Genomic DNA, 22866 nt, shown 5'->3' on the forward strand with positions numbered 1-22866 from the left:
AGGTTTCGAAAAATCAGCTTGTTTTGATAATGTTTTTGGTATAATAAAGCTAATTATTGAGTATTTAGTTTCGTATTTGTGGTAGCATACCATTTTTAAACTTAAACATTAAAATTAGTATATTAAGAATATTTATTTCATAGATAATAGGCACTCCAATTTATCTTAGTGATGGTCTGGCACCAGCGTATTTATTTGCATTCAATATCAAACGACTTGTTTTTTTTTGTATTTTGTACATCGTATTTAACTTTGAAGGCTAAGTAGTTGCCCAGATAATGTTGCAGTAGCTGATTTAGCGATGAATAAATGCAAAATAAATATTTTTTAAACAATTTGTGTACAGAAGATTTTTTGTTCTATACAGAATACCAATAATTTTAGATATTTTATTTTCTATTACTTTGATATAATTACTCCAGCTAATATGTTCATTAAGTATTACGCCTAAAAACTTGATTGAGTATTTTCGTTTAAGTTTAGTTTTATTAATTAGGAAACCAGGTAGTTTTAAGGGGAGGGTGTCCGATTTTGATAATTTTGTAAAGAAAATATTTTAACTTTTTTCGACATTTAGAGAGAATTTGTTAGCGTTAAACCATTCGTTCAGGTTCTCAAGTTCTTGATTTACAGTGTTATATAGTAGGCTAATGTTTGCATGGCTAAAGAATACTTGAGTATCATCAGCAAAAAGGACAACGTTAAGTATGTTAGAAGATAAGTAGATATCGTTAATGTAAACGAGGAGTAACTCGTTGTTATTTCTTATTGTTATTTCTTAGTGTTATTTCTTATTCCATAATTATACAGTTTTTAAAGAAGAACCTCGTGGTCGACTGTGTCAAGCGCTTTTGAAAGATCGAGAAAAACCCCAAGAGTGTATTTATTATTGTCAAACCCATTTAAAATTTCGTCGACAAGTTTGGCTACAGCGTGTTCTGTTGAATAGTGTTTTTGAAAACCATATTGGTTATTATTTAGCAGGTGGTGGTTTACCAGATAGTTGTAAAGTCTATTGGGCATTATGCGCTCTAATATTTTTGAAATGCATGGCAAAATAGAAATAGGCCTGTAGTTAGAAGCTATAGAACTATCTCCGCTTTTAGATAGCTTTTAAGATAACTTTTAGATAACTTTTGCTAGCTTTAGCTGATCAGGGAGATTTTTTAAACCCCATTTTTTAAGGACAGATTTTTAAAGACAGGTTACAGATATACAGAAAGGGATATTTAATATTATTGTGGACTTTTTTTACAATGTTCAGGCTAATGTCATCTATTCTTGGACTTGTGTTTTGATGTAAGGTGTTAAATGGATTTTTAAGCTCATCCGGAGTTATATTAAGCTCGTTCATGACTGAGGCTTTTTTTTCTAGATACGATTTATAACATTTTTTTCCAGGAGTTATTTTACTAGCTAGTTTTTCCCCAATTTTTATAAAATAATTTTTAAATTTCTCTGCAAAATCTATCGCCTTATTGGCTACTGTATCATTCTTATCTGTTTTTAAGAATACACCTATCCAACTTAAATTCTACCATTTTGCCCGGCGAGGACTGAACTTTAATTGTGTGGGTAAAAAGTCGAAAAAACTTCCTAAATATCTGTATTTGAATTAGTATTTATTTGTATTTATCTCATCTTTTGAATTCAACACGATGAGTAACAGAGGTAACTGTGCGGTAATAGGGTGTTCGAATAGCCATCATAAAATTTTCAAGTTGAAAAAACAAGAATGTAATGTTCATGAAGGTTTGAAAAATGAACAGTGTGGTTGTAATCATCCTTTCAATTTTTACTGTTTTCCAAGTTCTTTAAGAAATTCTAGAGAAAGAGAGAAGTAGAAAATTTTATTAAAAAGAGAAGGTAAAAATAAGAAACAAATGGAATCAATGCTACAGTGATCGTGTTTGTTCGATGCATTTTGTAAATGGAACACCTACCATTGCTAGTCCAGATCCTACTTTAAATATGGGATATAATTCTACTAACATTAAGCCAAGAATGAGTTTATAAAAACGTTGTCCAAAATCGAACTTTTTAATTTTGAAAAGTGTTAGCACAGAATGTAATGACACGAATAATAATACGACTCAAAATAATACCAATGAGTTAAGTAATAATAATGATAATACAATTTATTTACCACCGCCAAGCTGTGAACATTCATATGCTAGCCAGTCATTGCTAAATGTGTGTGAAGAATGTAATTCTAAAACGTCTTTGATTGATTCTCTTGTTAAAAAAGTTAATTTCTTGAATATATCCTTGAAGCAAGTAAACCAAAAACAAGTTAATTAAACTAAGAAATTGTTGATATTTTCATGCAACAGAATCAAAACAGAAAAAAATGAACTTTTATTCAGGAATATCTACAATAGCTTTATTTAATGCCATCTTCTTACTTATTATACCATTTCTTGAAAAGCTTAGTTTTTAGGCGAGGACCAAAACATGTTCACAATACTAGCAAATTAAAGCGCAGATTTCAGTCAACTAAATATAGAAAACTTTCTCATCGTGACGAATTTTTTTAACACTTGTGCGACTTCTTCTTGGTATTCTTAATGAAGACCTTGCAGAACAATTTGGAATTTCTCCTTCTACTTCTTCTAACACATTTACCACATGGATTAAACTTATAAGCAGTGTGTTAGGTAGTGCTGTTGTTGTATGGCTTCCACGTGAAACCATCAGGAAAAATTTGCCAAGAGTGTTTAAGAATGCAGGATATTACAAGTGTTGTGTGATTATTGATTGTGCTGAAGTTTTTATTGAACGACCCAAGTCTCTTTTAGCACAAGCCTCAACTTGGTCTGATTATAAACACGTTTAAATACGTTTAAGTTTCTTGTTGGAATTTCGTCTAGTGGTTTTATCACTTTTTATCTGATTGTTATGGTGGAAGATATTCAGATAATTTTATAACAAAAGACAGTGGTTTTTATGACTTGTTAGAGCGTGACGATGAAGTCATGGTAGATCGTGGATTTCAAATTCAGGAAGAACTTTACTTAAGATTTTGTACTTTGATAATTCCTCCAGGTGCTCGTCTCAAAAGTCAAATGATTGCATCTGAATGTAAAAAAACTAAAAAAATAGCTAACTTAAGAATACACGTAAAACGAGTCATTAATAGAATGAAAACTTATTGAATTTTAAAGAATGTTTTTCCTCTAACAATGTTGCGTCGTGTTGATGAGATTGTGAGGGTTTTTGATATACTCTGTAACTTAAAACCTGTATTGGTCAATAATTCAAGAGATGGAAATTTAAAACCTTAAAGTCGTTAAATAATAGTATACAAGGAATAATGTGTTAGCACAGGAATCTGTGCTAATGGAATGTGCACAGGAATCTGTGCTAATACCTTTCAAAACTAAAAAGCTCTATTTTGTACAAAGTTTATTTAAACTCCTTCTTGGATTAATGTTAGCAATGGTAGGTGCTCCATCCACAAAATCCTTCGAACATACACGATCACTATCGCATGGATTCCATTTTTTCTTATTTTTACCTTCCCTTTTTAACAAAACTTTTCACTTTTCCCTTTCTCTAGAATTTTTTTTAAAGAACTTGGAAAACAGTAAAGATTGAATGGAAGATTACTACTACATTGATCTTTTTTCAAACCTTCATGAACATTATATTCTTGTGTTTGTATATTTTCCGAAAAAAAAAAGGTAATAAGTTTGGCATGCGTTTTTTACCCTCAATAAATCTAGGGTCAGGAATCCCTCCTTTTCCTTTGCCTTTTCAGAGAAGGCTTAACACTGGTAGTAATGGATTTTGTTTAGTTGCTAAAATCTTAAATTTTGTTTACTTTTATTAGGCGTGTCCGAGTTTTTATTAGATAAACCACCGTTTTAATTGATAATTTAAAATGTTTATAAGTCAGTTAAGTGGTCATGACCTCCTAGGTGTCTATTTTAGAGGCATTTAGAACAATCATGTTTAGGGGTCGTACAAATATTACGTACGCGGCAAGGGGTTAGTGGGAAGTGTCCTAAGTTGAGTAATTTGCGTACATGGGGGAGGGGGTGGGGGTGGATGGGTGATGTTCAACAAGTGTATGTATGCAAACTCAAAAAATTGAGGTGGCAGTTCATGTTCACTTGCCAATTAGTAAAAGGTGATTGCCGCCCACTTTCATGGTCTGCTAAGATTATAAAAGTGGAATAGCGCAAAAAAATAGTGATCACGTGATCATGATCATGCTTGCGAGCGTGAATGGAAAAACAGCACAAAATTAATTCTAAATAAATTAAGATTAATGTTAACTTATTTCTAGAAATAAAACCTACTAATATTTCAAGTTTTAATAATATCAAAACAATGTGGGGGGAGGGGAGGGTGTATGAAAATTTCATTATGGTGTCAAATAAAGATACTTTAAAAAAACTGCGATGATAGAAGCCCGGGAACAAAAAAGACCTAAAAACTTGGCCTTCCTGGCCTAAACTTAAGAGCAACAAGTTTTGCTTCCCAAGCCCTTTTCTGATCCAGCACTAATATTTATACGTAACGAACTAAAAAAAAATTTTACTTCACGTTGAATTACTTTCCTAACGATATATCATGCTTACGAGTCCATAGGAAAAAAATTTTTTATTATGCCGTAATTCCCACTTTAAACAGTTATAACTCACGAACCATAAATTTTTCAAAAAAGAGGCACTTTATGGTATCAAATAAATATATTGCATGATCTTTATGACAAAATTTACTCAATACAGAGGACAAATGGTAGAAGGAGAGGGCAATTGCTACAAAAAGGGGGTGTTAATCGCCCGCACATTCGTTCTCGAAATGCCAGGACTGATATTGGATAATCCCAGGATTTCGGTAATATAAAAAAAGGAACAGTGATATAAATTTGACGTAGTTGTCAATTTTATCGTTAGGAGGAGGGGGGGCTGAAACGCTAATTAAGGGTGCTAAGGCAGCTAGAATCAGAATTTGAATAGAAAAAACAGAAATTTCTAGAAATCTAGCCATATTTACTTTTCCTTTTCAAATAAAAAACAAACTGCCATATATTGTAACAGTGGAACTCTTTATTAAGCCTGTACTAAATGCTACTGAGCCAGTTAAAGAACTAAATGATAAGTATCAAAAAATATTTTAACTAACAATGTAAAATGCAGTGATCAGTTATCTTATTAGATGGTTGGTTACCTGAAGAGGACAGTATTAAACAATGGCCAATGGTTTTCCCAACAATTCTTGCTTTCAGACATTCACAACGTAATAATGACACAAGCCATAAAGTTTGGTTGATTATAAGTTGAATAACCACTTGTAGGCAGTTTGCATAACAAGTTTAATCCAATTTCTAATTATTCAACAAAGCGTAGTGTTGAATAAAAATTGTACTCAAATAATATTTATAATAATAGTCAATCAATTTACACTTGATTTCTTCCTATTTGTTATTTTCAAATTTTATATGTTCAATAAAATTTCCATGAGGTATCCTCACCATAATATATGAGTGATGGTGCCTTGTAACAGCCATTTGTACAAGGCATTGCATATAGTATGGATGATTTTTGTTTAAAGAAATACCAACATCATTTTTAATCAAATATGGAAGTTTTACGCTCGGATCAAGTGGGAACAAGTAATTTATAGAAAATGGGCATTTAACTTCAAGACATGCAGGTAGACAACAAAAACAAGGTAGACAACAAAAACAAGACTACCACCAATGATGGGAATATCTCTATCTAAAAATAACCCACAATCATAGATTGCTACACCTTTATGATTGATTTTTAAAATTTCATAAAAACAGTTAACAGCATTCTGTTCCATTTCCCTGCCATACTTTATTGCAGGTATGTTTAAATTAACAAAAGACATGCCAGATATACGTTGATTAAACTTCCACATATCAAAATCAATTTTATTTGATTTGTTCCTTTTTTTTAAAATATCGTAACTTTTTGAAGCTGTTACAACACCTTTTCTATACTCGTACCAGTATTTGTTTTTTTTCGTCCTTTGGTCAACAGCTCAATTTCTTCAATATTTTTAAGTGTCATATGAAGTGTTATATTTTTTTCAAGTGATAATATATCTTTCAAGTGATAATATATCTTTTGACATTACCAATTTATCATTAACACTCATTAGATTTGATTGTACTAATGTTGTTTACTACTTCTAAACTAAAGTCAATATCTGGTTTCGGGACAGCATTAAAAATGATGGAATTAGGTGCTATTTCTTTTAAAGCTTTTGCAACATCCTGAAGATTAAGTTTAGTAGAATAATTAGAAATTGGATTACATTTCTTATACAAACTGTCTACAAATCAAAATCAAATCAAATCAAATCAATATATTTTCACTTTAATAATAACTGTATATATATACAATCATGCGGGACATTTACAAACAGTTATAAACTGATGACGCGTAAAGACCTATGATGGTACAAATATAGGATAATAATAATGATAATAATAATAAGTAATAAAAAATAAATAAAAATAAATAGTAATAATAATAGTAATAAATAGTAATAATAATATTAAATACAATAATATAATAAGTACTATCAATATATTTTACTATATATAGGTATATATTTTACTATATATTTATCTATATATATTATAGTGATTATCATAAGGATAATGCAAAAAAAAAAAAAAAAAAAAAAATATAAAAATCATAACAATATCAATAACAAAAAATATAACAGTAAAAAGAAGGAAAGAAAGGAAGAAGAGTCAAAGAAGTAGAAGTCATAGGAGTTTTGTTGTGATCCAGCATTTTTCAAGCATAGAAAAATTGAATATGAATTAAAGTAAAAGAAAAAAAAATTGTTATAGAGAATTAAGCGGGGCGATTGCATAGAAAATAGTTTATTGTTTATTTATTACATGTTATATGGTTTAGTAGTGCCACAAATTTTAGAGCCATATAACTTTGCATGATGATGAAAATGAGGGTACTTGATTGTGACTAAATGAACATTTATATATTTTTATGTTTTATTTTTAGTTTTATGTTTTTATTTCTATTTTATTTTTATTTTATGAGTTTTATATTATTATTTCTATTTTATGAGTTTTATATTTTTCTTTCTTTTTTTTGGGTTTTATATTTTTAATCTTATTTTTATTTTTATTTATGAGTTATTTTTATTTATTTCTATGTTACTTTTATTATAATAAAAATTTTGTTATAGAGAATAACTAGGAGGTGATTGCATAACTGATAGTTCATTGATAATTTTTACTGAAGATAAATTTTTTTACATGGGTTATAAAGGCATTTCTATTTGATATTTTGGAGAATATTTTTTTAGTTTCAACAGGAAGAGAGTTCTTACATAGAATTGATTGATACTTGATTGACTTTATGCCATACTTGTGTGTTTGTTTTAAAGGCATAGAAAGACTACAATAAGATACAGACCTAAGTTTATAACTATGAACATCATTTGTGAATTTAAAATAGCTAGTGAAGCAGCTAGGCGTATTATGGTGGACAATGTCCCATACAAGAACACAGTTTGATAAGTAGATAAGTTCGTCAAGCTTTAAAATTTTAGAAAGATTATACAATATGTCAGAACTAAAACTGTTAGGTTGAAAGTGAATTATTCTTAAAGATTTATTCTGGAGATTTATAAGGTTTTTTTTATAAATGGATGGAATTTGTCCCCATATCTGACAACCATAGCGTAGGTGGGAGTTAAAAATAGCATGCCAAATATTCACAAGGATTTCGTAATTCACAAAATGCCTTATTTTGGTAAGCATTCCATTTGCTCGACTTAATTTGTTTGATATAGACTTAATTTGTTGAATGAACAAAAGATTTTCATCTAATAATATGCCCAGATATTTTATTTTATCTACAATATTTAGTTTTTGACCACTAATTCTAAAATTAAGTTTTTTGGTAATTTTTTTGCCTTGAGGTTTAAATAGAACTAATTCAGTTTTTTTGACATTCAAAGATATTTTGTTTGATCGCAGCCATTAAACCAGTGATGCCAGGTCATAATTTAGGTACTTATTTAGTTTTTTTAAAGACTTATCTACAATCAGAAGGTTAGTGTCATCAGCAAAATGATACACCTTTGAGCATTTAATACAAATGTTTAAATCATTTATGTAGATAAGGAAAAGAAGCGGACCCAGAGTTGAACCCTGAGGAACACCTATAGATCGACAAATGGTCTTTTTTTTTTTTAAATGTTGAGAAAAATTTTCTTTGCTAAAACCTAGATTTTTAATTCTAACAGGTAAAACGTCTTTTCGATTTGGAAGCCATTGATTTGAAACCATTGTGCGAGCTGGATTTGTTAAGCTCATTCTTACATCAGCTTCAATTCTAAACATTGCTGCAGCAACATGGTTACATGTTTCGCTCATTCCTGCCATACATGTACAGTGACAAGATCGGATTTTTGCATTTTCTTTTTCTATAATCAACCACGGTTTATGGCTGGCGTCATTAATACGTTGTGAATGCCTGCATTCACCTTTTATTGCACAAAATGGACTTTCCTCACTTATACAGTAATATGAGAGTTTTTGAAGCCAGCTGTTTTATGAAAACTTAAAGCTTTTGAATTTTTATAATCATTTAAGTCATTGCTGCCTAATTCAGATGGGTTAAACATCAAATAATTAAAAATATCTGGATACATAACCATTGGCCGTTGTTTAATACTGTCCTCGTCAGGTAACCAACCATCTAATAAGATAAACGGATCACTGCATTTAACATTGTCAATTAAAAGTTTTTTTGATATTCATCTTTAAGTTCTTCGACTGCCTCGGTAGCAGTTAGTACAGGCTCAATAAAGTTTTCCATGGCAGAAAATACACGAGCAACCCATTCCCTCTTTGTTCCAGAAAAACGCAAATTTCAAAGTCTTAAATACTGCTTCAACTCATAAACTTTCATTTTATTAATTAAATCTAAATCCATTATGAGTTTATCTTAGGATAAGTGATCTAAACAAAGGAAAGCTTAATATTTGCTTAAAAGTCTTTTGTATGTAAAAGTTTATTTTTATTCTACCCTCACAATTTGGATCCAGACCTCAATATTTCTATGCGTTTTTTCCGATCGGATATGCGCATTGCGGAAACACTTTTTTTTTATTATTTTAAGTATTGTGGGATTTCCTTAAGCATTTTTTTAACTTCTAAAAGCGTCGCTGTCATTTTAGATTTATCTTTTATTATAATAGTAATAAGTTTATCTTTTATTTTAATAATTTATAACTACTTAAGTAGTAGTTTATTAAAGTTATAATAAACTATTTAGAAAATAATATAAAAAATAGATATACTATTTTTCTCAATTTTTGATTCAGTTTTATTTTAAGTTTGGGTTTGTCCATCATATTTTGTCCAGCACTGTAGGTGATATGGTAATCAAAAAAAAACTCGTGACTTGCACTGAATGCTCTATTTTATAATTGTAAGAATATAAATCATTTGGATTCAAAATAATATTTTGAAGATAGCACGAACTACGACAAATTTGTTGCTATTACTACGAAAAGAAAAAAAATGTTGAAATATGCAAAAAAAAAACAAAAATTTTATCTATTCCTCTAGATTCTTATATTCTTCTTCATCTAGATTGAATCTACTCTTTCATTTTTGTACTATAAACGAACTTTGACCCTTAAATATTGGTTCTACTTATTGTTCATTAAAACAAAAACAAAAGCAAAAAAACAACGCCTAATGGTAGACTATTATCATATGCAAAAGTTTGTCAAAAAGGAAAAATGCAAAAAGTTTCATCACTATGGATTGAAAGAAAACTTTCTTTCAATTCTCAATTGGCAATAAAGGCCTAATTAAACAGGGAATAATAAATGTGCAAAGCTTTTTTGTATTCAAATCTTCTATGGTCTTAATGTGGCCCCTACAATTTAAACCATAATTGTTTTCCATAAACTGAAGTTGAGGTAAAGTGTTTTTAGTCTAAAAATGGAACAAGATTTACCGAATGATGGTATTTGAACCTGGAATATTGAGCAGATTATTGTAACCTTATAGTTAAGCACATATACAAAACAATTAAAAGTCCAGTTGTCTTCTCGCATTGTTTGATTGATCCGGCAGTCTCAACTAAAGAAAAAACAAGAATATTGTTTTTTATGTGTAAATGCCAAAGGAAAAGTAGAGAAAAATTAAGCAAACAAAATGTTCATAGAGAGTGACCAAGAAACACCAGGTCAAAAAACAAAATGTTATTATCCATAGGCTCCAAGCAGTTAATACCCAGATAAAGTAAAGCAGTCAATTACCTTTTCATTTTGATGATCTCTCAATAATATTCTTCGTAAAGCAAGGAAATCAATTAAAAAAAAAAAAATACCATATTGTTCAAATACAAGGTGATTTTAAAATTTAAAAAAATGTTATTCATGTTCAAAAATGATTCTCATAAGAGTTACCAAGAGAGACTATGGAAAAATGATAAGAGTTCCACAGAGATTTGTAAGTCATTTGCCAAGATAACATGTACTAAAACAAATTTTGTCAAATAATGTTGTTAGTTGTAACGTATATAATGGTGTTAATTGTCACATAATAAATTATGTACTAAATTAATACTTTTTAATGATATAATTACTGTGATGATTAGTGTAAAAGAAATTTCAAATCATTTAAAAAGTTGGTATATATAAAGTATATCACATTTTCCAACTTTTTAGCATTTAATGGATTCTTTGGTAAAAAAAAGACTCATATTATAAAGATCAACAAATCATGCTACGGCAGCTCGAAGTAAACTGCTTCTAAGCCACACTACTCATTATCTTCGATATGACTAGCAAAGCTGCTTAACAATATTTATATTTTGTTAAAAAATTAACTTTTCGTATATTTAAATGTAATATTGCCATTTTTATTAGATACTGAAAATGTTAACAAATTTGAAAAGTATTTAACCACCAATATTAGCGATTTATTTGAAATCCAATTTAAGTAAGGCTGTTAAAAATTAAAATATTGCAAATATTGATTTAAATTAGTTTATCTTTTTGCGTGTAAATTTAGATTACAATCCATGCCTGATCAATCGTGGAGGATGTAGTCAACTATGTGGATTATATTTAGGCAAAGCGGTATGTTCTTGTTTTTTTGGAAAGCTGCAACCTGATGGTAAGACATGTAAACAAGGTAAACTTTTTAAAGTATTTTTTATATTATTTGTATATAAAATATGATGAGTTTATAAGGTACAAACCAAATTGTAGATAAAGAAAAAGTCCTAGTCAGCATGGTTTTCTTAATAAATGTGCAATGAGCGCAAATATTTTAGAATTTACTAACGATTGGAGTATTGTACTTGACAAACCATTTGATGACAGATGTTATATTAACTTCTAAAAGGCGTTTTAAATGGGTTTTTAATGCAAATATGATAAGTACAAGTTTTTAAAATTTTTAAATATTTTGTACATTTTGTAGAATCAGGCCTTGTTTTAAATAAAAAATACTTAATGCCTAATGTGAGTTTGACCACATCTTAAAAATCTCCTTTTTTTATTTTTTAAAGACATTTACTTTTTTAAACTACAGCAATTGTTATTTACCCCAAAACGAGTTGAATAAATGTTAAATAAATGTTGGAATGCTGTTAAGGAATGTTTATTTCCTCTCGATTTTTATTAATTTAAAATAATTATATTTAATAATACATTTAAAAAAATACTTAGTGTAAACAAATTTCTTTCTTTTCTTGACTTTAATATAAATAAATCGATTTATTTTTTAAATTATTTCAATAAATATTTTTAATTTAATATTTCTTTAGTTTCTAATTGCATCTTTGTTACTAAAAATGTTTTTTTATTTTTAAAAATTTAAAGAGTATCAAATTTAAAAAACTTATGTTAATATATTTACTTTGTTTATTAAAAGTTTTTTACTATATCAGCGATTTTTTTGTGAAAACAAATATTATTTTTTCAAACACTATTATTATGTTTTTTTTTCTTTCATATATTTTCAAGACTAGTTTTACATTAAACACTTTACCTTATCAAAAGCATTTTGCTGATGACTTAAAGTTATAAAGCTGATATCATAATATCATGATTTAAAGCCATGGTTTAACTATTGGTTTTCAGAGAATTATTTTTTTGTCAGAAACTTGGGACAATACGCCACACTATGCATTTTCCCTAATAGAATTCAGAAGACTGTGCAGCAAGATCTATAATTTGTTGCAAAAAAAAACTTTTTCTTTAACAATGCGTGTTGTCGGCATTCTTTTTAGATCAAAATGGTAACAAATTTGAATATTATTTAACCACCAATATTAACACATTACTTGAAATCCCATATAAGTAAGGCTGTTAAATTTGAAATAATGCAAATATTAACTTATCTATGAGCTTGTGAATTTAGATTTTAGCGATCCATGCTTTTTCAATCGTGGTGGGTGTGATCAAATATGTGAAAGAGACTCGGGCAAAGCAGTATGTTCTTGCTATTTTGGAAAACTGCAACCTGATGGCAAGACATGTAAAGAAGGTAATCTTTTAAAATATTTTTTATATTTATATTTTGTTTATAAAATATGAATTTGTAAGGTACAAACTATATCATAGATAAAGAAAAAGTCCTAGTCAGCATGGTTTTCTAATTAAACGTTCTATGTGCACAAATCTTTTAGAATCTTCTAACAATTAGAGCATCCCACATTACAAGCATCTGATGATAGATGTCATATAAATTAACTTCCAAAAGACATTTTAAATGCGCTTTAAATGCAAAATGATATTCACAAGTTTTTTACATTGTTTTTTATTTTGAAAATTTGTTTTATTATAATTTTTTTTTTAATGTTCATTGTATAACATTTCCACATTTAGGCCTATCAATCTGGATTTGCAGTCATAGTGTAGTGAAAGAGCGCTTGCCTTATAAGCGAGAAGTTCCGAGTTTGATCACCACCTTGCCCATAGTAGTGGCCTTGTTCGTCAAGGTTCGTGTTTCAGAGTTATAGAGTTTAAAGAGGGTTGTAATCACAACTTAAGCAGCCTCCTCGAGTCTAGTGGCCTTCATGGCCTTGGGGAGGCAAATTCAAATTTAAAAAAAAAAAAATCTAATAAAATTATATCTCTGTTTATACTTAGGTTGTTAGGAAAGTTTATAGAACTCCCCTATTAAAAAAAAAGTTTTTTTAATAGGGGAGTTCTATGAACTCCCTAATAAAAAAACTTTTAAAAAGAGTTTTTTTTATTTTATTTTATTAAATGTTCAAAATAATGTCCATCATTATCTAAACAAAGTTGCATCTTTTTAAGCCATTTGTCAAATGTTTTTTTATACTCTCCTTTGGGTATACTTTAAAGTAGCTTCGTTATGCAAGTTTTTTGAATTTCGAAGTCAGTATCGTCATCAAGATTTTTTTTATCAAGTTGAATAGCCAATAATCGGATGGAGCTAAGTCTAGTGAATATGGTGGGTGGCAAATTATTGAAATTCCAGCTTGGTTTAGATAATCAGTCACATGGGGTTGAGCCTTATCATGAGTCACATGAGGTTGAGCCTTATCATGGAGAAATTTGAAATTTTGAGTACCTGTTTTAGGTCTTTGCTTATTTATTTCACATATAAGTGGTTTCAAACAATTTTTTATATAACATTCATTAGTAATGGTGTAAATTAGTAATTAGTTATTGTGATTTTGATCGGTTAATTCGTGGGGTATCCAACGTGATGTTAATTTTCTTTTTTTAAGTGCATTGTGAATGATTTTGTTGATTGTAAAACGATTAATTGGTGTCAAGGCTTCAATTATATCATGTGTTGCATGCAGATTTTCTTCAATAATGGCTTGCACACGTTCAATATTCTCAGCTGTATACGTGGTTTAAGAATGCGCTGAGCAAGGATCATCTTCAAGACTCTCTCTACCATCTTTAAATAAAGTAGCCCACTTGGCAACTATATATTTTCAGAAATATATTTTCCCTCCGCATGGCCGTGAAGGCCATCACAGTTGAGGAGGCTACTTTAGTTGTGGTAACAACCCTCTCTCAACTCTATGACTCCGAAACACAAACCTTGACAAACATGGCAACTGCGCAAAGAAACAAGTTGAGTTGAAACTTAAATAGTTATTTAATAAATTAGTTTAAATCCATGGATTTGGTGATGCAAGCAAGCATTAGTTAGTTGCTTGTATGGAAATATATGCAGTGGCTCATCAGGTAAACTGTAAATCTTGCATTTCCGAACAAAATTATTTATTTGGAAATACTTAAAACAACGGCAATCAAAATTTTTACAAAGTATAAAATATTTCTAATTACTGCAAGATGCATCCATCAATTGCAGAAGAACTCCTTAATAAATAAATAAGACCAATGTAAAAACATCATTACATAAAGCAACTGATAAACTTCATTTGCCATTGTAAAAAATCGAAGAAGTTTTTAAGTTCTTTGAAAATGCATTGAATAACCAACCATTGACAAATTGAAATATACATTGACAGAATCATTGAGGATTTAATTGCATTAATCATTAGGATATATCATGCATGACATGCATGCCAACTTCCTGTCTTAATACCAAATAAATTTTTATGTGGTAAAGATAATCCTACAAAAATACAGGTGACGATGATAAAAAATTTATTAACAATACGGTAACGCAAGCATGAAGCGGGTGTATCAGTTATATCATAAAGCGCAAGACCTTAGAGTGAAAAAGGTGAACATACCATAGTTGAGATCATTACAAAATCAATGCCAGTGCAAATACTATTACAAAAAAAAATTTCTAGGTGGAAAGTATTATTTTGAAAAACAAATTTAAGTGCTCGTTACCAATTAGTTACCTAGGTTTTACCGCAATTGAAGAAAACTTAAAGGAATCAAAAAAAAAAAAAATGCCGAAAAAGCAAATACAAATATCTAATCAAAAGTACGAAAAAAGCAAATGGGTTGACATAGTGAGACAAATTAATATATTCACTATTACATTTTCTATTGTGGTATTTAATCACCAATTAACCCTTTATTGTTTACAGTAGCTATGGCTACTATCAATTTCCAAAGTATTTTATTCTATTGATAACATATTTTTCATAATACCATTATTTGTTTCTCAAAGTATCAGCTCAATACAAAAATAAAAACTCAACAAATAAGGATTTCAAGGTGGGTTTTTTTTAAAACAGAGTTTATGAATAACTAAGGGTTTGTGTATTGTTTTAGTTTTATATTGCTGATTGTGAGTGAATAAAGTTTTATTAATGATGCCAGTTGGTTAATATCCCATTTTTCCAATGTTATAAAATTTGTTTTAAAAGTATTTTTTGAATATTAATTCGTAAAATCACTATAAACTTCTCATAAACTTCTTGGTAGCCATATTGCTACTCTGATTAGAACTGGTATAACTTTTGACTATAAATATATATATATATATATATATATATATATATATATATATATATATATATATATATATATATTTATATATATATATATATATATATATATATATATATATATATATATATATATATATATTTATATATACATGTTTATATATTCAAAGTTATGCCGGTATATATCAGGGCTGTAGGAACAAAAATTATATTTGGGGGGCAGTACTACCTTAAAATAGTTTTAAAGACCCTTTTTTTATTTTTTCAGTCAATTTCTTCAAAATTATTTATTTGAAAAATGATTTAGGGGGGGGGGGGGGCAAATGGCCCTGCAGCCCACCCTGTTGCTACAGGCCTGTATATAATATATAATATATATATAAATATAAATATGTATATATATACATATATATGTATATATATGTACATATATTATATATAATAAATATATATATAATAATATATATGTATAATAATATATTTAATAATATATATATATATATATATATATATATATATATATATATATATATATATATTACAATCATATATATATATATTTTATAATGATATATATATATATATATATATTTATATATATATGTATATATATATATATTTTTATATATTTATATATATATGTATATATATATATATATATATATATATATATATATATATATATATATATATATATATATATATATATATATAACTAACACTAATAACTCATATTATAACTTCAAAATCCACAATATACAAATAAAAATTACATCAAACGTTAATCCAAAAATAGTTATAGGTGTTTTTAAAGGGTTTGTATCTCGTGCCATGAAAATTTGTTCCAAAATGTATCTTTAATATGAAATAATATTAAAAACTGTTCTAAGCGAATAAAATAAGAAGACATTTTGTCAAGACAGGAGTATAAAGTTGAGTCGTAAGCAAATGGAACCACTTTAGATGTAAGGTTGTCCAGAAGGTCATTAGTGTTGATAATAAACAAAATAGGACCCTTGATAGAACCTTGAAGTACCCCAGAGGTTACTGGAGAAAAGTATTGGCCATCGAGGATGACTTTTATAATTCGGCTAGAAAAAAATGATTAGATAATCTCAATAGCTTTTTTGAACTGAAGCTGGAGTGATTTGAATGTCTAACAATGAGTTAATCTGTTTTACTAAAATGGTAGGAAGAGTATGGCCATAAAATTCAAGAGTTGAATTAGAAGAAAAGTTTTTTGCAGATAGTTCAGCCATATCCTTGGAAAAGTTAATAATATCAGTCTCATAAATAAGAGGTTTAATGTTAAATTTACTTTTGCTAGTTTTTGCTTATTTTAAACGTTTGCTGTTAAAGGTTTTCCAAAAGTCTCTAGAACCTAACTATTGAGAAAAGATGCAAAGTTTATTAAACTGAGAATAATGGTTAAGTTAAGCATCAGCAGCACCTTTTTACATAGCTTTTTTGCAAAAACAAATCGGCATTTGTACTTACGGGAGTAAAGTAAGGGAATAAGGTCTTTTAATATAGTAAGTTAAATAATATAAGAAGCTTAACTTAAAACCATGGAGTAAAAGCTTAACCTAAAACTGAAGAGAAGGAATAAAAACAGACACATAAATATTTTTGTTTTTTTAAAAAAAAAAAAAAAACAAAAAAAAGTCATGCAATATTTTTTACTTTATCTATATCTATGCATTTTTGGATCTTGTCTAGAAAAAAAAAAGCATCATTAGAAGAACCAAATATGACAACAATATTCCATACGGGAATGAATAAGAGATTGGTAGAAGTAGAGAATAAAATCAGGAGTAAAAAAATGGCCAGAACGATAACTTGAAGCAACCTTAGCTGATGCTAATTTAGCAATTGATTTTATGTATGGTTTTTATGAAAGGTAATAATAATCCAAGAGAACATAAAGAAGAGAAATCAGTGAGAGGGTTACCATTTATTAACGTAGGAATGTTGACGGAATTGCGATAGTTGTTTGCAGGAAATACTTGATTTTGTTGGAGTTAAAATATCCAAGCAACTGCAAGCTTTAATCTGTTACAGAAGTGAGGTCAGATTTAAGATCAGCTGCCTGTTCTAAGCAATTGAAAAAGCAAGACTTTTAGTCAAGAGAGGAGTATAAAGTTGAGTCATCAGCAAGTAGAGCTGCTTAAGATGTAAGGCAGTTGGAAAAATCATTAATGTAGATAAAAAACAAAATAGGACTAAGGAGTTCTTGAGAACGCTTTAGCAAGATTATGACAAGAATGTTGTCTGGACCACATGGAGCCATCTGCTTAAGACAATTATTAAGATATATTTTGGCTATAAAAGTAAACCCTTTTAAAGGGTTTGTTTTTATAGCCAAAAAATAAAATAGAAAGGGTAAAAACCCTTTAAAAATCTTTAGAAAAAAAAAAAAAAAACCCTTTAAAAGCAAATCCAGGGCAGTAGGGCATTAGTATTAGTATTAGGACAGGATGTACTGAGTTACATGGTATCAGTAGCAGGTTGATTGTGATTAACCTGACTTAAGTAGTTAGAAGAAGTTACTTCCTGTAAGCACTACTTAAGTTAGGTCTAGTTATGGGTCTTTGAAACAAAAATCTGTGCATTTAAAAATTTTTTTTTTGTAAAGCATTAAATCAATCACAATCTATTAATCATGATTAATCTTTGATTTAATCTTGATTAATCTTTGATTTAATCTTGATTAATCTTTGATTTAATCTTGAATAATCTTTGATTTAATCTTGATTAATCTTTGATTTAATCTTGATTAATCTTTGATTTAATCTTGATTAATCTTTGATTTAATCTTGAATAATCTTTGATTTAATCTTGATTAATCTTTGATTTAATCAAGATTAAATCAATTTTTTAAAACAAATTTAAAAAACCCAAATAAATTCATATTAAAACATTCTTATGTTATGGTACAATCTGCTGTCCAATGTCGGTCCAATGTTCTGAAATTATTTTTATTTCCAATTCATAAACTTGCAGAAGAAAAAAATTCAAATTTAACATAACTTGACTTGCTTATAATCAAAATTCAATTTTAATTTTTTCTAATAATACACTTTTTTTTTTTTTTTGCTCTTTTTACCTTGATAGGATTTTATTCTTTGGTTATCCTGTCTATTAATTATTATTTTTCCTAGTTTTTATTAATACATGTTTTAAGTTTGTTTTTTATGGTTATGTTGAAAATAATGAATTATGTTTTTAAATATGAAAATAATGAATTATGTATTTAATGTAATAAAGAAAATAATGAATTATGTATTTAAGATCCTTGCTTATTTAATGGCTGTGAACAATTATGCAGCGTAGTTTCAGGAAAGGCAGTATGCTCATGCTTTGCGGGAATATTGGAGCCAAATAACAAGACATGTAAAAGAGGTAAGTTTTTTTCATTTACTTAAGTTATATTAAAAAAAAAACTCAGTAAATACTTTAAAAAAAAAAAGATCAGCTCAAACCTGGAAAACATTCTGTCAATGCACAAGTTTTGATGAAATGTTGCAATCAGGTAGCAAAACTGGGTCTCAGGTTGTAAAAGTTGATCTTTTTTTTTTTTTGATTTTGTTCCAATTTAAATTTTAGTTTTATGAAAATTGTTTGAAAGTTAGAGATGCCATATAAATTTGTGTATTACAAACTATAAGCTACCACTCAGACAAATTTGTATGACAATCAACTCAATAAATTACTGAGCAGATCTTTTTGCAGAAATTAAACAGAAAGTGGTGTAAACACTCAGAATGTGATACACACAGAGTTATTGCCCGATTATTAGCCACAATCAGCTTTTTTTTTTGGTACATCACTAATATGTACACAGAGTGTGCTGAGTTTTAGTTTAGAGGTTCTTATTACTAAACTTAAGTATTGATTTTTTAATTGATTTTTTGGATTATTAATAAATGATTACGTAGCCATCTGTGCTTTAAGTGATGTTTGAGATTTCAACTTATCTAAAGATGCTTTTTTAACCATAATATTTTTACACTCTTTGATTATAGCAATTAAAAAATAGTTTAACTAGGGAGAGTTGTTTGAAATTTAACTGCTTTTTAAATAAGAAAGTTATACTTATTTTGCAAATGAAAATGAAACAACTGTGCTCAATACAATTACCAATCAAATAAAATTGCCTAAAAGCTTTAAAGTTTTGACTCAAATTGTGTAACATAAAAATAAACTTCTATATTCAAATGATTTTTTTTCATTTTGCACTGTGTTAAATTATATATATTAATATATATATATATATATATATATATATATATATATATATATATATATATATATATATATATATATATATATATATATATATATATATATATATATATATATATATATATATATATATATATATATATATTATATATATATATATATATATTTATATATATATATTTATATATATATATATATATGTGTGTGTGAGTATATACAGCGGTGGCCAAAAATTAAAGACCACTCATTTTTTAGTTGGTTTCTTAATCTTTAAATTAAAATTAAGAAGATTCTATTTGACATATTAAATTTTTTTTTTTAATATCTTGTTAATTAAAACATACGGATTAAAGTGGTATAATTTTTTTATTCTAATTCTAATTAAATAGCGTTTAACTTATTAAAAAACTAATAAGAACTTATAAATCTTCTTTAAATAAATTGGACAAAACTTAACGACCACTTTCAAATCTTTAATTTGCACTTATTAAAAATAATAATCCATTATTTTTTTTAACTGTCTTAATTGCTTATTATGTTGGCTATAAAATAAAATGTCGAAACCTGAGTTTCGATATCAAATAAACATTTATTTTTTGAATTGCAATAAGGATATAAAAATATTGCAAAAATGCGTGCAAAGATCGAAGAAAAAGACAGATACGCGGCTCTTGTATTAAAAGAAGAAGGCTATAGCATCAGACAAATAGCAGAAAAGCTCGGAAGGTCTCACTCTTGCATTATCAACATAATTCAACGATACAAAGAGACCCGGTGAATTAATGATCGTCATAGGACTGGACGCAATAAAATTTCAAATGACCGTGATGTTCGCTCGTTGACAAGCATCATCTACAGACTTGTCTACGAAATGGACACTGTCAAATGGTCTGAAAGCAAGCCCTAGAACTGTGCGAAGGGTCCTCCACAATTTAAATTATTTATGGCGTAGTGCTGCAAAAAAACCACGCTTAAATAAAAAACAAAAATTTGCCAGGAAAGAGTGGTGCAAACTACATAAAAATTGGTCAACAGATCAGTGGAGCCGTGTGGTCTAGTGATGAAATGAACGTTGAGGTAGACAACACAAAAGGTCGCGTAATGTTGCGTAGACTTCCAAGCAAACGGTTCGATGAATCATGCATTTTGAAACAAACAAAACAAGGCAGTGGTTCAATAGGCATTTTGGCCTGTATGAGTGCCTGTGGAGTTGGCGTTTTTCATTTATTCGATGGTAGACTCAACAAAGAAAGGTACATCAAAATTTTGCAAAAACTCGCTTATTCCTAGCATTGATTTATGGCAGTTGCAAGATGGATTTATTTTCCAGCAAGATAATGCGCCGTGTCATAAAGCGCATGTTGTTAGCGATTGGTTCAATTCTAATAAAATTCAAGTGCTTCTATGGCCTGCCAATAGTCCAGACTTGAATCCAATAGAGAATTTATGGACGTGGCTTGATCACAAGCTTGGTTAAGAACAACTTTACAATTTGGAAGATTTGAAATCTTCTATCACTCATCATTTGAAAAATGTGCCTGATAAAGTAATCAAAACTTTAATGAATTCAATGACAGAACGAGTACAAGAGTGCTTGAAAACAAATGGAGAAACAACACGTTTCTAAATTATTTTTTTATTGCTTTTTGAAATATTTTTGAAACTGGTCTTAAAATTTTGTCCAATTTTTTTTCCCATTTATATTTTTTACTAGTCAGTTTTTTAATTTTTTAACATTTTGTAAAAAAATTATAAATTACAAAAAAAATATAAAATACAATAAAAATTCTTTCTAAAAATGTTTTTCTTTTTTTGATACCTTTTTCCAAAATAAAATTATACTAAGGTTAAAAATAAATTTTGAAAAAAAAATGAGTGGTCTTTAATTTTCGGCCACCGCTGTATATTTATATATATATATATATATATATATATATATATATATATATATATATATATATATATATATATATATATATATATATATATATATATATATATATATATATATATATATATAATTAATTAGTAAAAAACACTTATCTAACTTTTATCTTCGACTTGAAGTTTCACCATTGCTGGATCATCAGGAAGAGTTACTAAATCTCAAAAAAAAATTCAATTTATAGAAAAAAATATTTTACAGGAAGTTATAAATTATTATAAAAAATTTTTAATTACTGTATTTTTTTTGTTAACGGGAAGTTACAGAAAGTAATTATGAAATAATTTTCTTTGGAATGGGGATAGTTTAATTTGGTCATTTGTTTTTATAATTTTTTCAGAGGTATTTATTTTCGTGACTACATTTAGAAATTAATTCAGATTTTTTATTTAATAAATTTTCTTGATTCAAATGAGTAATTATTTCAAATTTTTCTTGCAAACATAGCATACATTTTTTGGAAATGTTATTATAGGCAGGGGCAGATTTTAGAATAGACCATTGTAAATTATAATTTTTATTTTTTTCTTTTAAATCCCAAATATTTTTTGACAGCATAGTCTCTTTTGAATATTTTTTGTGTTTAAACGATTGTTTGTGGTTGGCATAACGTTTTTTCCATTCCCCCTCGGTTAAGCCAATATATTGTTTATCAGGGTTGTTTTGTGAGGAAAAAATGCACTTGTAAATTACATTTTTCGAAAGGCATTTTCCATTTAGAGGGCAATCTATTTTTTGTTTACAATTACAATAATCAGTGTTTTTTTCTTTTATATGTTCATTTTTATTAATTAACGCGTAGTTGTGGCCTTTTATAATTCTTTCTAAATTTTTTGTACAACTATAACTTACTTTAATGGTATTTCTGTTAAAAATCTTTTGTAATTTATTAGAGGGAGGAAAATGTTTGTCTACTAATTTTAGAAAAATTTTACCAATATTTGTTGAAACATTTTTGCTGTACGGGGGGTTGAACCAAATTATGTTACTATTTCTATTACGCTTTTTTGCAATTTTCTTTTCAAATTTTAGCTCGAAATTTTGAAAGCCACTTTTTTAAGGGCATCTTCATAAACGCGTTTAGAGGAGTTAAAAATATTTTCATTAGAAGAGTTTTGGTTTAGCCTATTGTTAATTGAAATTGGAATTTGTTTTAGAATTTGAGGGGGATGGTTCGAATTTACATTAATATACAATAATTCGTCATTAGGTTTTTTGTAGGGCTTATAGGAACTTTCTGAGAGGTTAAATGTGACATCAAGAAAATTC

The 22866-nt window shown here is 28.0% G+C and overlaps 1 protein-coding gene across 3 annotated transcripts in view; it reads left to right on the plus strand.

Annotated features, from left to right (window-relative positions):
* The window catches only part of LOC136078366 (matrilin-2-like), a 101355-nt gene that overhangs the window by 43437 nt on the left and 35052 nt on the right, over window positions 1-22866 (plus strand). For all 3 annotated transcript variants that reach the window (XM_065794089.1, XM_065794088.1, XM_065794090.1), the window contains 3 exons: window positions 11054-11176; window positions 12410-12535; window positions 18699-18809. In XM_065794089.1, coding sequence (XP_065650161.1) covers window positions 11054-11176; window positions 12410-12535; window positions 18699-18809 — 360 coding nt within the window. The remainder of the gene's footprint in view (window positions 1-11053; window positions 11177-12409; window positions 12536-18698; window positions 18810-22866) is intronic.

This window comes from Hydra vulgaris, chromosome 03, assembly GCF_038396675.1.
Source record: "Hydra vulgaris chromosome 03, alternate assembly HydraT2T_AEP".
Classification (NCBI taxonomy): Eukaryota; Metazoa; Cnidaria; class Hydrozoa; order Anthoathecata; family Hydridae; genus Hydra; species Hydra vulgaris.